The sequence below is a fragment of the Pocillopora verrucosa genome, chromosome 1 (genome assembly GCF_036669915.1).
Source record: "Pocillopora verrucosa isolate sample1 chromosome 1, ASM3666991v2, whole genome shotgun sequence".
In the NCBI taxonomy this organism is placed as follows: Eukaryota; Metazoa; Cnidaria; class Anthozoa; order Scleractinia; family Pocilloporidae; genus Pocillopora; species Pocillopora verrucosa.
Genome location: NC_089312.1, coordinates 13204019 through 13217031, shown reverse-complemented (window position 1 = coordinate 13217031; position 13013 = coordinate 13204019). Strand labels below are relative to the sequence as shown.

At 39.6% G+C, this 13013-nt stretch overlaps 2 protein-coding genes across 2 annotated transcripts; one reads left to right on the top strand and one right to left on the bottom strand.

Moving 5' to 3' along the window:
* The first annotated feature begins 1541 nt into the window (after nucleotides 1-1541).
* Nucleotides 1542-3972, top strand: LOC136283104 (gamma-butyrobetaine dioxygenase-like). The gene is given in 6 exon segments (XM_066171378.1): nucleotides 1542-1642; nucleotides 1644-1662; nucleotides 1913-2092; nucleotides 2094-2116; nucleotides 2612-2913; nucleotides 2916-3972. Coding segments are annotated over 6 exon segments (654 nt in total). The 3' UTR covers nucleotides 2945-3972.
* LOC131796122 (lysyl oxidase homolog 2B) lies at nucleotides 3811-12450 on the bottom strand. Its single transcript, XM_066165153.1, is given in 11 exon segments — nucleotides 3811-3933; nucleotides 3935-3993; nucleotides 4235-4558; nucleotides 4993-5156; nucleotides 5999-6125; nucleotides 6994-7303; nucleotides 7804-7944; nucleotides 8557-8751; nucleotides 9100-9447; nucleotides 9786-9987; nucleotides 11987-12450. Coding segments are annotated over 11 exon segments (2217 nt in total). The 5' UTR covers nucleotides 12211-12450.
* Between the last annotated feature and the right edge of the window lie 563 nt (nucleotides 12451-13013).

Genomic DNA, 13013 nt, shown 5'->3' with positions numbered 1-13013 from the left:
ATATCATGCTCTACTTCTATGTATTGAGCACTGTTAAAACAGAAAATCAAATACACAGACTTCCTATCTCTCTCTCTAACTAGATATATTTAGTTATGTATATATATTTATGTCTGATGAGCGCTTAGGTGCAAAACTCAGAGTCAGAGAGAAAATCAATGAGTCCTCTAATCTTGTGAATTATGTATACTTAGCTCTGCTACCACAGCATTGAGCACTTTAGGCCAAGGTAGACTCTACCTCACATTCATTTATATATTTTGTATATATATGTTTTTCTCTATATATATATGTATATATGTATATATACACATACTATATATATATATATATAGTGAGAGGAAAAAGACAAATAAACTAACTACAGTTCATCCCTACAGACCTGTTTCTGGTTGCCCACTCATCAGGGGATTTAATGAGAATAATCTTTACCATCACTTATATACAATAAATCTAATTTATGTTGCGCGAAATTTAACAGTTTAGTGTTGCGTAGGAGGGCTTTGTTTCTGTGGCGGCAGGAAGACACGAGTTCGTTACATTTGTTTAGTGTTGATAGTTTGGGTCGGCAGATGATTAGGAATTTTTCTTTGATGCAGAGATTACATCTTTTACTGAGCTGTTGTACGGCGAGTGTGACGAGAGAATGCGCCTGGAAATAAAGTGTTCGATGTTGTTGTCTTTGAGGGTCCAGATGTGCTTGCGGAGTTCGGTGGAGTTTCTGTGTCTAGCATGGCGGAATGATGCGGTGTGGTTTCTGTATCTTGTTTTGAAGTCGTTCTCTTTGAGTCCGATGTACGTTTCTGTCGTGTTGTTTCTTTGCGTGTGGTGTGGCTTGGTAATTTACTAATGGTTGCAGGCAGTTTCCGTCGAGCGGGCATGCGTTCTTTTGTCAGCAGTTGCATGTCTTGTTATAGGTATATATACACATAATATATATATATATTATATATATATATATATATATATATAATATTTGAAGCAGTTCTATACTTATCTGAATTGGAACCCAAATAACCTAGAACATAACTAAATTGCTGACAACAGAATAGCTTTGTAAAAGAGCCTCAAAGTACTGAGACTAAGAAATTATCAAAATAAATGTTGCACTAGCGGCCAATCTGCAGGAATGTACAATCTGTGCTAAAACTCATAAAATTCACTTCAGGACGCTGCTCACTTAGCTACGTATCAGTGAATAATTTTCAAAAGTTGTTGAAAAGGAAACATTTGGAACTTGTCGACCTTGACTGGACAAAAGATGCAAATTGCTCATTTGATTAAGAGACAAGTCTACTTTGTATGCCCCGTTCCAGATCTATTTTCGGAGTATGCGCGTTTATTGCTAAATAGACCTCTAAGAGAGCTCTGGTAACTGATCCTGTGTTAAAAGGGGGGATGGACGCCATTGAGTCTTCAGAACATAGTGTAATGTTTTATCCCCATACCCACTGGGTATGAGAAGGAAATGCCCAGTCTAAATTTGTTGTCTCTAATCAACGGAGTATTTGGCAACAAGCGTAATAATATAACTAACTGCGATGTGTATAACTTGCAGCCATAGTACCGACGTACGGGCCAAGTTTGACGCTAACAACCTGGCTTATACCACAGACGGCATTCCTCTTTATGGTGACCTGCCTATTGGACTATCAGCCCGGGGTAAGTAAATCAAGGAAAAAGGGAATAACATGTAAATTTATGACATCTGTTTATTCCAGGCAATTATGTCCAGCCCCAATCTGCTTTTGGGAGGCCAAAAGCTTTATAAAAATCTAAGTTAAAACGTCTTCATTTTAAACTCACTAGAAGCTTCGATATATCACTTGAACCTTATTGCACTCGTCAAATTTGAACTTTTTTTTCGGTTAAACGTGAGAGGGAAAGCAACATTTTACTTTTTTTCTTAAAGGTACAACTTCTTCACTGTATCGAGCAGGTGTCGAGCGAAGGTGGCGTTAATCAGTTTTCCGACGGATTTCACGCTGCAAAGACACTGAAAGAAATTGACCCAGAGTCTTTCAAGCTGTTGTCTACCACTCCAATTCAATTCAGGGACCGTGGCAAGGACGTGTTTGGTGATTTTCACATGAAAATCCTCTCATGTCACAATAGAGTGAGTTTGCTGTTGAAATGGCTCGGATCCACCTTAAATAGGTGTAGAAAGTAGGGTGGCTTCGAAGCCCTCTGAATTATCGATTATGTCTTCAAAAATAAAACTTAGGGGCTACGGAACTGGTGTCACTGAACGATAATGCCTTTGTGACCTAAATAAGATTCCGGAAGAGGCCGTCCTTTCAAAAGAAGAAGCTGAGGGGCTGTGTTTGTTTTCACACTAACAGGAACACTAAACTTAAAAATAACATTGAAACTCTTATTGTGTCCTCAATGCGACGACTAACACAGTAAACAATACAAAATAATGACATTTTATCGAAAGCTGGGGTAACTCCAAAACAAAATCAAGGTCGACGTTCAAAAAGTACGATATTTCTTCTTCAGTATCACAATTTTTTTCCTTTTTTTTTTTGCTTTTCTCAGTTTTTGATTTGTATCCTTTTTCAACCTTCGATGTGGCCCATATTTACAAGAAAGGACGCTTTTGTTGCAGGTTGGATGACAATGGCAAATTGAGCGGACTCGCTTTAAACGATACTGCACGCGACTCCTTCATGAATCTTCCCCCGGAGAAAGCTGTGGAACTGTACGAAGCTTACCTCAAGTATGGTCGAATTCTCAGAGGTCCGATCAATCAAATAGAATATAAAATGGTGCCTAGTGATGTGATATCGTTCAACAACAAGCGCGTATTTCACGGTAGATCCGCTTTCCAACTCACCGAGACATCAGGCCGCTTCCTGGAGTTAGTTACATGGACCTGGGATACGATTAATTCAAAGCTGAGAGTTCTTACCAACACTTTAATATACCATTCGGATTGTAAAAAAATTATATATAGTATAGTAGTATATAGCAGTTAGTACATTGTCGAATTGGTAGAGAACACCTCCTTCTTCCCTTGATAAGTGGTATTTCTTGCGAGGCTTTCAAAAGCTATGGCACCTTGTACCAAATTTCGAACGTTACTCGGTAAACTATTTGATGCTAAAAAATAGTAATTTATTGAGCATCTTTATTTTCACGCTCAATACTCTTGACATTGCTTATCTCTGGAATTTCGAGGACACTTGTCACAGGTCTAGTTCATGAGTTGGCTCATTGCTAGTAACGTAGAATTTAGTGCAAAGTAAATGCTCGCTGGTTGTTAATAGGATAAAAGGATGGTAAGAACCCTTATTACTTAATTTACTTAAGCGCCCCTTTTATACATAGAGTTTCGAACATCAAAGAACGTACTCTTCCGTAAAACATTGAAATATTTGAATAGGAACTAACAGATATAGATAGGTGAAAACTTGAAAAGCGTTTCTTCCATGGTGAAGATTTGCAGAAGCGTTGAAGCCTTGTAAAAAAGAGTAGAAAAGATCCCCAACTTCCTCGCTGACCTGTAATTCATAAAAAGGAAAAAATTACCATGCAGTACATACCTGACTCAAAACCTAGCTTTATGGACCACGGGAGATCCAAGCAGTATTGTTTACAAATTAACTTTCAACATGAAAATTATGTGGCCTGCAGAGGAAGGTTGTCGATTGCACACAAGAACCTGTCCTTCTCGAGAATCGACATCGCTGATCAAACTCTGAGCTTTGGAATTGTAACTTCTCAGCATTGCAACTGTCATATGGTGGGTCCTTTGTTTAAAAGACAGGAAAATAAAGAGAAAGATAACTGAAGGAAAAGACTAACCTAGTTGTAGCACAGTCCCCATTTGCCATCTTGTTTGAAATCAAACGTGGTCGAGCACCATTTCAACGTGTAGCCGTCCATTGTACAGTCGTGGTACAGTTTACGGTTGTACCGGAATGGAAAAAACACAGCAATTTCCAGCTGAATTCCCGCCATGGGTGTCCACCCCGCTGTCACAATCCTCTACGAAACACAGCAGGAAAAAAATAATTCATCCTATCTTAAATTGAGAAGTACAGACTCTCTGCTGCACTCTGCATAAATCACGTATCATATGGCATTGTAGTCTTGGAGAGCATTTCGTAAATATGTTGTATGCTCTATGAAAGTTCACGTGCTAGAAATTTATCAGAATTTCCAATATCGAGACATGTCGACCGACATCTGTATCATTTTAAAGCAATGTAAACTGTGAACGACTCACCGATTTTGCACTTGCTTGTGACGATATAATTTCCATAGTCATACACGGAACACTTTGCCACGTTGTTCCTGAAATCTGATTCAGCCACTTGGTTGCCGGGGTTCAGATGTACTCTCAAATAAAATGATCCGTGTTGGAAGTCCGAGCAGTCCACCCACTGGCAGTCAATTTTCCAGTTGTAAATGTCGTAACAGCCCGGAGAAATCCCCTGACCGCCCTCTTCAGAACAGTTAAATTTCTTGTCATAGCCTGGATCGCACATTGTGTCCTCGAGGCAGAAGCTAGCCTTGTGGCCTTGAGCAACTTTCTCTCCTGAATCCTTATCTTAATGAGATTAAATATATATTAACTTTAATGCTCTACAGGAAGTACAATTCTTTTAAAATACCTCATTGCAACAAATCACTGACGGCTGTATTCCAAAATTGAAATTCAGAAAACAAACATCATGGAAGAAAAATTAAACTGTTTGGATTTTAACCTTCGTTCTTATAGTGTCAGATATGGCTTGAGACCAATCAAATTGTTGGATTTCAAAACCTAAGGGAACTATCCAAAAAACCCTTAAGCTCTCACGAGTAACCATTTCGTCCTTACAGAATCCAACAGACAAGTAATGAGAAGAGAGAAAAATATCAATTAACGGGGTGATTAGTTGATCCAATACCAAATTCTCCAAATTAGCATCATAAGAATTGTATGGCAGACAGTAAGGAGAATTACCATTAAGATCCTGGGAGATATTGGATTAAACTTACCGATGAGATCATAAGTGGTGAAGGTCTCCATAGAGTGGTAATGCTTATGACACTTATGCCACTGCCACTCAGACTTGGGAAAATTCGGTCTGAAATCCGCCAATCCTTGATTTTCAATTTTGACACTGAATCTCAAAAGACGCCTTGAATGGTATCCTGGATTTCTGAAATTCGAGTAGAACAAATGGAATCTCGATCTGTTCATCTTTAAATCTGAGTGGAAGAGGGAACTTCATTTAGTTGAGACACAAATGAAATGAATTCTCTATCAGGTAGCAAGTTTACTCTGAGACAGGTCGTCTACCTTGGAACCAAGGTAAACTTTAACTCGTAGTTCGACCTGAATTAAGGACGAATCACCTGACGTCTAATTTGTTCTCATTTTCAGTAGGAAAGGAAAGTTTAACATACCACTTACGCGTAGCGTCAACAAAGACCTTGTAAGTATTCATGGAACAAATTTAAAGCGGTTGCCACTGCAGTTTATTGGTAGAAGTAGATGTAACTTCAGTGTGACCTCTCACTTTGTCATCAGTTTGATCGACTAGGTAGGTTTAGAATAATGTAGAAGCGACCAAGACGTTCCCGCTGTTAAAAGCCATTAGCCCATACCTTTTTGAGACGCGGACGGCAGCCAGAAGTTTAAAGGTCTCGCTCCTGATGCTCACTACACCTTTTTTGGTCAGCAAAGTTTGGTTTAAATGCTAAAACGACCTCACCGTCGATACATGAGCGTCAAAGCGCATCGGAATTAGTTTTATTCGTCTCCCAGTTCAGTCCGCGTCTCAAAATCGTTCGGGCTCTGCTTAAGTTCTCTAATGTCTTCGCTATCAGTGCCATTTCAGAGGGAAAACGCTTTTAAAGCCGTTCCAATCTTATGTAATTGTCTTCTGATCTCTCTTGTTTGAAAGCACGCAATGTTGAGACCGCCAATAACTTTTTGTTTGTTTGTTTTCTGTTTGTTTTGTTTTCTCTTTTGATTTGTTAAACTAGGTTTAATTTTTACCGGATGTAATTAGCAGAGTCTGAAAGGCAGTTCTCTTCTAGAGAGCACCTCAAGTATTCCATAGGAATACTCTGCATCTTCATGTCTTTTCGTAGCAATTCCACATCAGGTACTATATCAGGAAGAGCTGTGGAAGAAAATGGAAAAAGGTTCTCGGTGCATAAACATCTGCTTGTCGGATCATGAAAACTAGCCAGGCAGAATTTAAAATGGCATCAACACCGCAGTAGCCTTTTTAAAACCTTAATCTTATTTGTTGAAGGCATTCTTTGGCTTTGTCCATCATATTCTTTTAACTCTGTATTAAGGTTTCCGTGGTTTGGTGAGGAGGTTGTGTCAAAATACAAATTTTATTAAATATTGATCCTTCCGTTAGCGCGTGTTTTGGGGGAAACCAGCTGCAGAGCGCACCGTGCTTAGTCTTTCAGTCTTCTTTAGTCTTCGTTCTCTGATAAATTCTACCTACTGCACAATTAATTTCTATTACTTCTTCCCCCTTCAACCACTCTTGACTCTGACTGATTGATCGGTTCTTGCTTACTCTGAGTTACTCTGGTCGACCGACTCTTACTCTGATTGACATTGATTACGAACTCTGTAGTACACGCTTTTATATTCACTATAGGCAGGCATGAGTAGGTGTGCGGGCCCACTGACCTTCGAAGATTAAACATTCGTTATCAGAACAATAACCCTTTCACAAGAAGCTTACAAATGTAAAATCGACTCAATTTAATATCCAATCAAACAAGTAATCTTTGACTGCCAAGGCCAAAACAAAAACTTTTATGTGGGTCCAAGGTAGAGTCAGTGGACAAACTGTGCAAGTCAACTAATGGAAGTTAGACGAGACAATCACCATAGGAAACTCAACGCGATAGCTAAAACCCAAATATCTTCGAACTTTGAATTCAAATCGTGTTAACTACAAGCAAATCACTAAAATGTAAGTAACCCCTTAAATATTACACAATATTAAATTAGTCACGCCTTACCGTCAACACAAACGACGCCAGCTACTTTGCCTTTGCTGCTGCATTTGGTGTTCGCGAACTCGTCATGCTCGCAGTTGTAAATGGATATCGCGTCCACTCGACATTGAACTCCAGATAAAATGGCTGGAAGAACTTCTCCCCCAAAGTTACCTTCGATAACAGCTTGGCTAGCAAATCCGAGATTCAACTGTCGGCAAACTGTCATGGCTTCCTCTATTCCCCATCCATCAGCACAAACGGTTCCCCATTTGCCATCATGAAAGACTTCAACGCGACCCTCGGAAATGCTACCACCACCACTAAGCCTGATCTGTTAAAAGAGAGGAGCATTTCAGGCCTCATTAGGATGAAAAATTAGTTATGACAGCCAAAGAGCTTCGCTTGTCATTTTATCTTAAGGTATATGAAAAAAATCAAAGAAATTAAAAGTGACATCGAATAGCCAACGAATTTAAAACTTCCAAAATAACATTAAAACAATGAGTGAAGCCAAAAGAAATAGGCCGGATGGTGACAATGCAACCATCAATGAAATCCTAAGATCTAAAGTGGATCTTCGTCTATAAGTATTGGTTCATTTCCGTATTTTCATTTGATAACAATAGCGGTGTATTCGAAGTCGTTATTTCCTCGTTTTATAAATTGTTGTATTTTTACATAAATTAGGGAATTGTAATGATGGCCTCTTTTAAGGGCTGATGTTTGAGTAAAGTTTAATAACTAGTGGTAATTTTATTTAAGGGAGTTGCTTAAAAGCTGCCTTTTAGTAAGTAAAACGAAGTTCCACTCAGTGGTGCGGGAATTATTTACCTGGTGACCTTGAAGCTCTGGGGCGTGGCATTTGACGCCTGCATCTTCATAATGATCACAATTTGTTTTGTACCAGTCATGGTGACGACACTGGGTTATACTACGCTCGCTTCCTTCGCAGCGAACATTATCGAGCATGATCTGTAACAAAAAACACCGTACACATCATAAAAAATATTTTTTTCCTGAAAATTAGCCTGTAAATGATCCCTCCTGAAATAGAATATTTCATGGAAATCAGGTAGGATGCAGAAGGAGCCGTTGAGATTTACTTGTTTTGGTGTCGTTGTTGTTACTGCTGTTGCTACTGTTTTTTATGTTTACGAGAAATTCATTCCTTTTGACGATTTCCTCTGTAACAACCATAGCGACCTCAAGCATCAGGAACAATTCAGTTTACTCTAAGATTCACTCTCTCGCGTTTAATCTCGTGCCCAGTCATGGTATTGTTGTTTGGGGACAAACATTCACTCCAACAGTACTCTTACTCTCGCCAAGGAGTGTAACTGCAACGAAATCTGAGCGAAACGCTGAAGGATCCAGAGAGTGGCCTGCAATGGACCGACAACCCACTTAAACAAAAACTGATGCTTATCGTCTCTTTGTGCTCATAACAGCGGGAGAAACGATGGCAAGTCAAAACTCCTCGGCTCCGTTGCAAACATTTCCTTTTTATCCAAGAGTGTAATTCTCAAAACTATCACATGTGATTTACAGAGTCAGTTATTATAATAGTTAAATTCAAGTACTCACCTTTCCCACACCCTTGCCATAATGTGCTGCCTTCGTTGCTGCTGCCGCAGAACCGAATCCCAATGACCTGCAGACAATATTTGCTTCCTTAAGTGTCCAATGATCATCACATACAGTTCCCCAAGACCCTTTGTACTTGATCTCTACGCGCCCCTCGGACATCTGGGCACCACTTCGAAGGCGAATGGAGTGTGGCTTGACGAGAAAAATACATTATGACCTCACTTTAAACAAATGAAGGTTGACATTGCATAAGGCTCTTCAATTACAGACTTTTCTTGAGACCCTTCCATACCCAAATAATAACAAGCTGGAGATTTTCATACATAATGCTTAAAGCTAGGTCTTTGTCCATGGAGCACACACTCGACTGCGTAATCTTGTTCACAGACTCTCTCTCCTTCCAACTCATTAGCGAGGGGAGAGGATGAGACACCCTGTAAAACTGAGGCTGACTATTCGAGCTTTTGATTTGAAAATCAACATAATTGGCTTAGTAATTATGGCCTGACCTTCTACTATAAAGTGTTGTGATCAACTAACCTTATCTTCTCGTCTCCTGGTACATTCAATCCTCACTGCCCCTCCCTCCTCACACTGCTTAGGTCCCCACCCTGAATGGTCACAAGACACAATCGATGACTCCCATCCTCTGCACGTCACCTGGTCCAGCCAATAGACGGGCTCCAAATCTTGGATGGTTTTCGTATGGGACTCGAGTTCCTCAGCGTCAGGAAATCCAAGCTGGCCGCACAGCACGTACGAGTTAAATTGAGTCCATTGAGAAGGACAAATATAACCCCACTTTCCCTCGTGCTCTACTTGGACGACACCTTCTGATATGTAATCATCAACAACTGGGCCTTGTAACCTGACTTTCAAGCTCAAAACCTGCGATGGACATGATGAGTTGTTACTCGAGTACATAGAGAAATGAGTGTAACTTTAATTACTGTTAACAGTGAACAGTTTGTAAGTGCTCATAGGCATATTTGTTTTTCTTTCTAACACAAACCCTAGGAGTGATCGATTAGCATCTAATCTTCCCTAAAAATGTCACCCCCGAATCACACATTAAGGTCACCGGAAAATAGGAAATGATTACCAACTAAGGAAGCTCTTGATTGCTTGTTAAGGCGTGGAGGGTGAAAATCACACGACCAAAAGCACTTTGTTATTCAGAGCCGATCGATTTAGAATCTCGGTCCATATATGTGATTATTTCTTACCTTATTTATGGATTTTGGTGGCTCCGCAAAAGTCACGCTGTCAGTCAAATCCAGTTTACAAACTACACCAGCCTGGTTATATCTACGGCAGTTGTGTTTCCCCCATTCCCTGTGCCCACACTGCTCGATAGATTCTTCATCTCCTCGACATCTGACATCGTCTAACCAGTAGTTGTAAGTTATTTGGCCAAATCTGTCTTGTCTTAAAAATGGAAGTGAATAAATGAGACACTTTCAGAGAGAGACGTTTCAGATCAAGCAACCTATGTAAGGTATTCGATAAATGCATTCGGTAATTCGTGCCAGTGATAATTATTTTGTTCGCTGATTGATATTCCATGGATTCCATCAGCTTTGATTGTCATGCTTCAAGAATATGACTTCTCTTAACTGGTGCTCCACTGCATAGGCTTGACAAAAAATAATGAGAGGCGCTAGATTTAAAAAATGATAATGCTCTCTACAATCCTGTTGATAAGAAGACATTTTGTAAGGCGCGAAATTTTGTAAGGCGCTGTTTTATTGAGCAGGAAAGCACAGTTCTTTGTAGAATTGTATTTAGAAATTACTGAGAGCGAACAAGGGCAGCTTACATGCGAAAAAGCGGCCTTTTGGAAAAAGGGTCATAAACCAATGCTTTCATTCGACACATGCTTCATTCCTGTATCGCTGCCCTTGCCTTCAAAACAACAAAATATAGCGAACATACAAAGAGCTGTTCATTTATCTGGTTTCTGAGCTCGAAACACACCCGCTCTTTTACAACAAATGATTGAAAAATATGATAGCGAAAAAAATTCTTCCTACAACTGTTTTGTTAAAAACAAATTTAACAGAAACCCAATTCCGGCATATACATATCCCTGGCGAGTTTACAAAGGAAGAGAAAGACAAACTTCTTCCAGTGGACTCCTTGCGATGAAAGCATCGTACTTCCGAGCTCTAGCATATCTAACTAAGAACGGAATTTTCGAGTAACGGTTTCAAACAATAAACAATGAACAAAGTTGGTACATCTCCAACTATTGTCTTTGAAAAGCATGGTATGCTTCCGGTATTGCCGGCCTGAAAAAAGAGCCGTTAGATAGAAAATCGGTTCTTTTTTTTTTTTTTTACGTCAACGTGATGACGTAACATGCTATATTTGAGCAGCGAATAAGGGCACACTGAAAACCACATTTAGTTAAATTGACGGAAACGCAAAGCACCTGATGACTGACTTAAAAATAAAAAGAAAAGAGAAATTGAAGGAGGGCCGGTTAGAATATTACAAAGCATAGCTTTTTCTTTCTTTCTTGTCTTTTTTATGACCAAAAAGTATTCTGAAGACTTTTTTAAGTTCAACTGTTGATAAAAGTACAAAAAAATAAACCTGACTCGATCCATCCAATGAGAAGTATGAAACGATTCGCGGAGGAAATGAGAAAGTAATCTGTGCCATGATTGTTTTGAATCTACAGAGCAGCTGGAATGTCTTGATTAAAACAATAGGGCGATTGTCCCTATCGCGTAATGGCGCGAGATTTTATAACGTACTATATAAATAAATAATAAATATAATGTAAGCTAAAACTGCTCGAGACACTAACGTAATCGGAGAAACCCTAGGTGCATGTGGTTTTGATGTACGATAATTAGTCTGTTCATTGAGTTTGCATGCTTTAGCCGGCGTATCTACTACATTATGTAATAATTTGTTTCTAGAAAGGAGCTAAGACAATTCGACTTCCAAGATCCAAGGGTGTAGGGTGAGGTAGATTAGAATCTCGTAGAATGAGGCCGAACCTTCGAAAAACTAGAGAAATATGTACTTTATTAAAAGAAATTGATGTAGACTGTAGTTTCATCTGAGGAAAGAAACCTCGAGTAAGGTTAGTGGAAGCAAGAGTACGACTGCAAAAATATTTTGCGCGTCATAAACACAAAAACGGAGAAATAGAACACTGTGAACAGTTTAAACACGAGATATGTTATGAGGTGTCGACACGATCACTCGAAATTCGATTCGCTGGGACGTGAAATGAAAATAAAACTTTTTTAGTCAGCGCTGGTTTGCATGGTGTCAGGAGAACTTGCTCAACAAGGATATATCTTCGCAAGCACTACTAAAATCCTCGAAATATTCAGAAACCATTCTTTGCACGATTTGAGTAATAACAAACCCGCAGACAACTTAGGTGGAAAACAATTGTGCAACTAACCCTTTTGTGTAGCGCAGCATGTCTGGAAACCCAAGCATTCGGCATACCACTCTAGCTGCGTATTTGTTCCATCCATGGTCACATACTGCTTTCCACTGTCCATCATGTTCAATTTCAACCCGACCTTCGTGCTGATGCTTCCCTCCTCTGAGGCGAATTCCAGTCAAAGCACTAGTAACGCCGGCGAGCAGAAGAACTACCCATGTATACCGTAACAGCGCCATATTGTATTTGGTTGAACTCACCACGATACAAACGAATACAACAGCGATTCGTGGGTCAATACGGTGTGATATGTTGGCCTAATATCAAGGAAAGAATTTTGTTATGTTGGGATACGCCTTCTTTAATGAAAATGTGCGAATCCAAAGCGGAAATTTGGAGTCTCGGAAACGCACAACCAAAGAAAAACCTGCACGATGAAGGTTTTCCTTGGCTGGCGCCAACCGCGCGTGACAAATGACAGTCGTACGAGAGGCCCTAAAATGAAATTGGATACGTCCCCTATCAGAAGGCACTTGAAGGATCAGAAAACAATCACTCACTCATCAGACCGAGAACACAGCCATATGGCAGTGAATCTTTGGATATTGAGCTAAGAAGACAGCCTTAAAAGATAAGAAAAGTTCTCAAAACCATTAAGTAATCCTTTTAAAGTCATTGCTTTGTCTCCTTCGCGTACCTTATCGCGTAATCTTTGGCCCACAATTTGCCCATAAAATGGCGGGGTGGAAACGGCCCAAATAATCCTTTTAGAGTAAACATTGAGAAATAACTCCTTGTAATGGTTGTTGTCAAGATACAGATTTACAACTCAAAGCTATTGAAAATAGAAGGTCGTTCTCTAAAAAGTTCTTCCCAATATGCGAGTGACTTCCCACATATTCATTTGTGCCCTCTTCCTTAGGCCTGTACATGTTCATTTAGAGAGAACCTAATCTAATCATCAATAAGTAGATAATCACTTTCAGATGGATTTAAGAATCTTGATTAAACTCTTAACAATCTTTCAGAGCTGTGTTCGTGC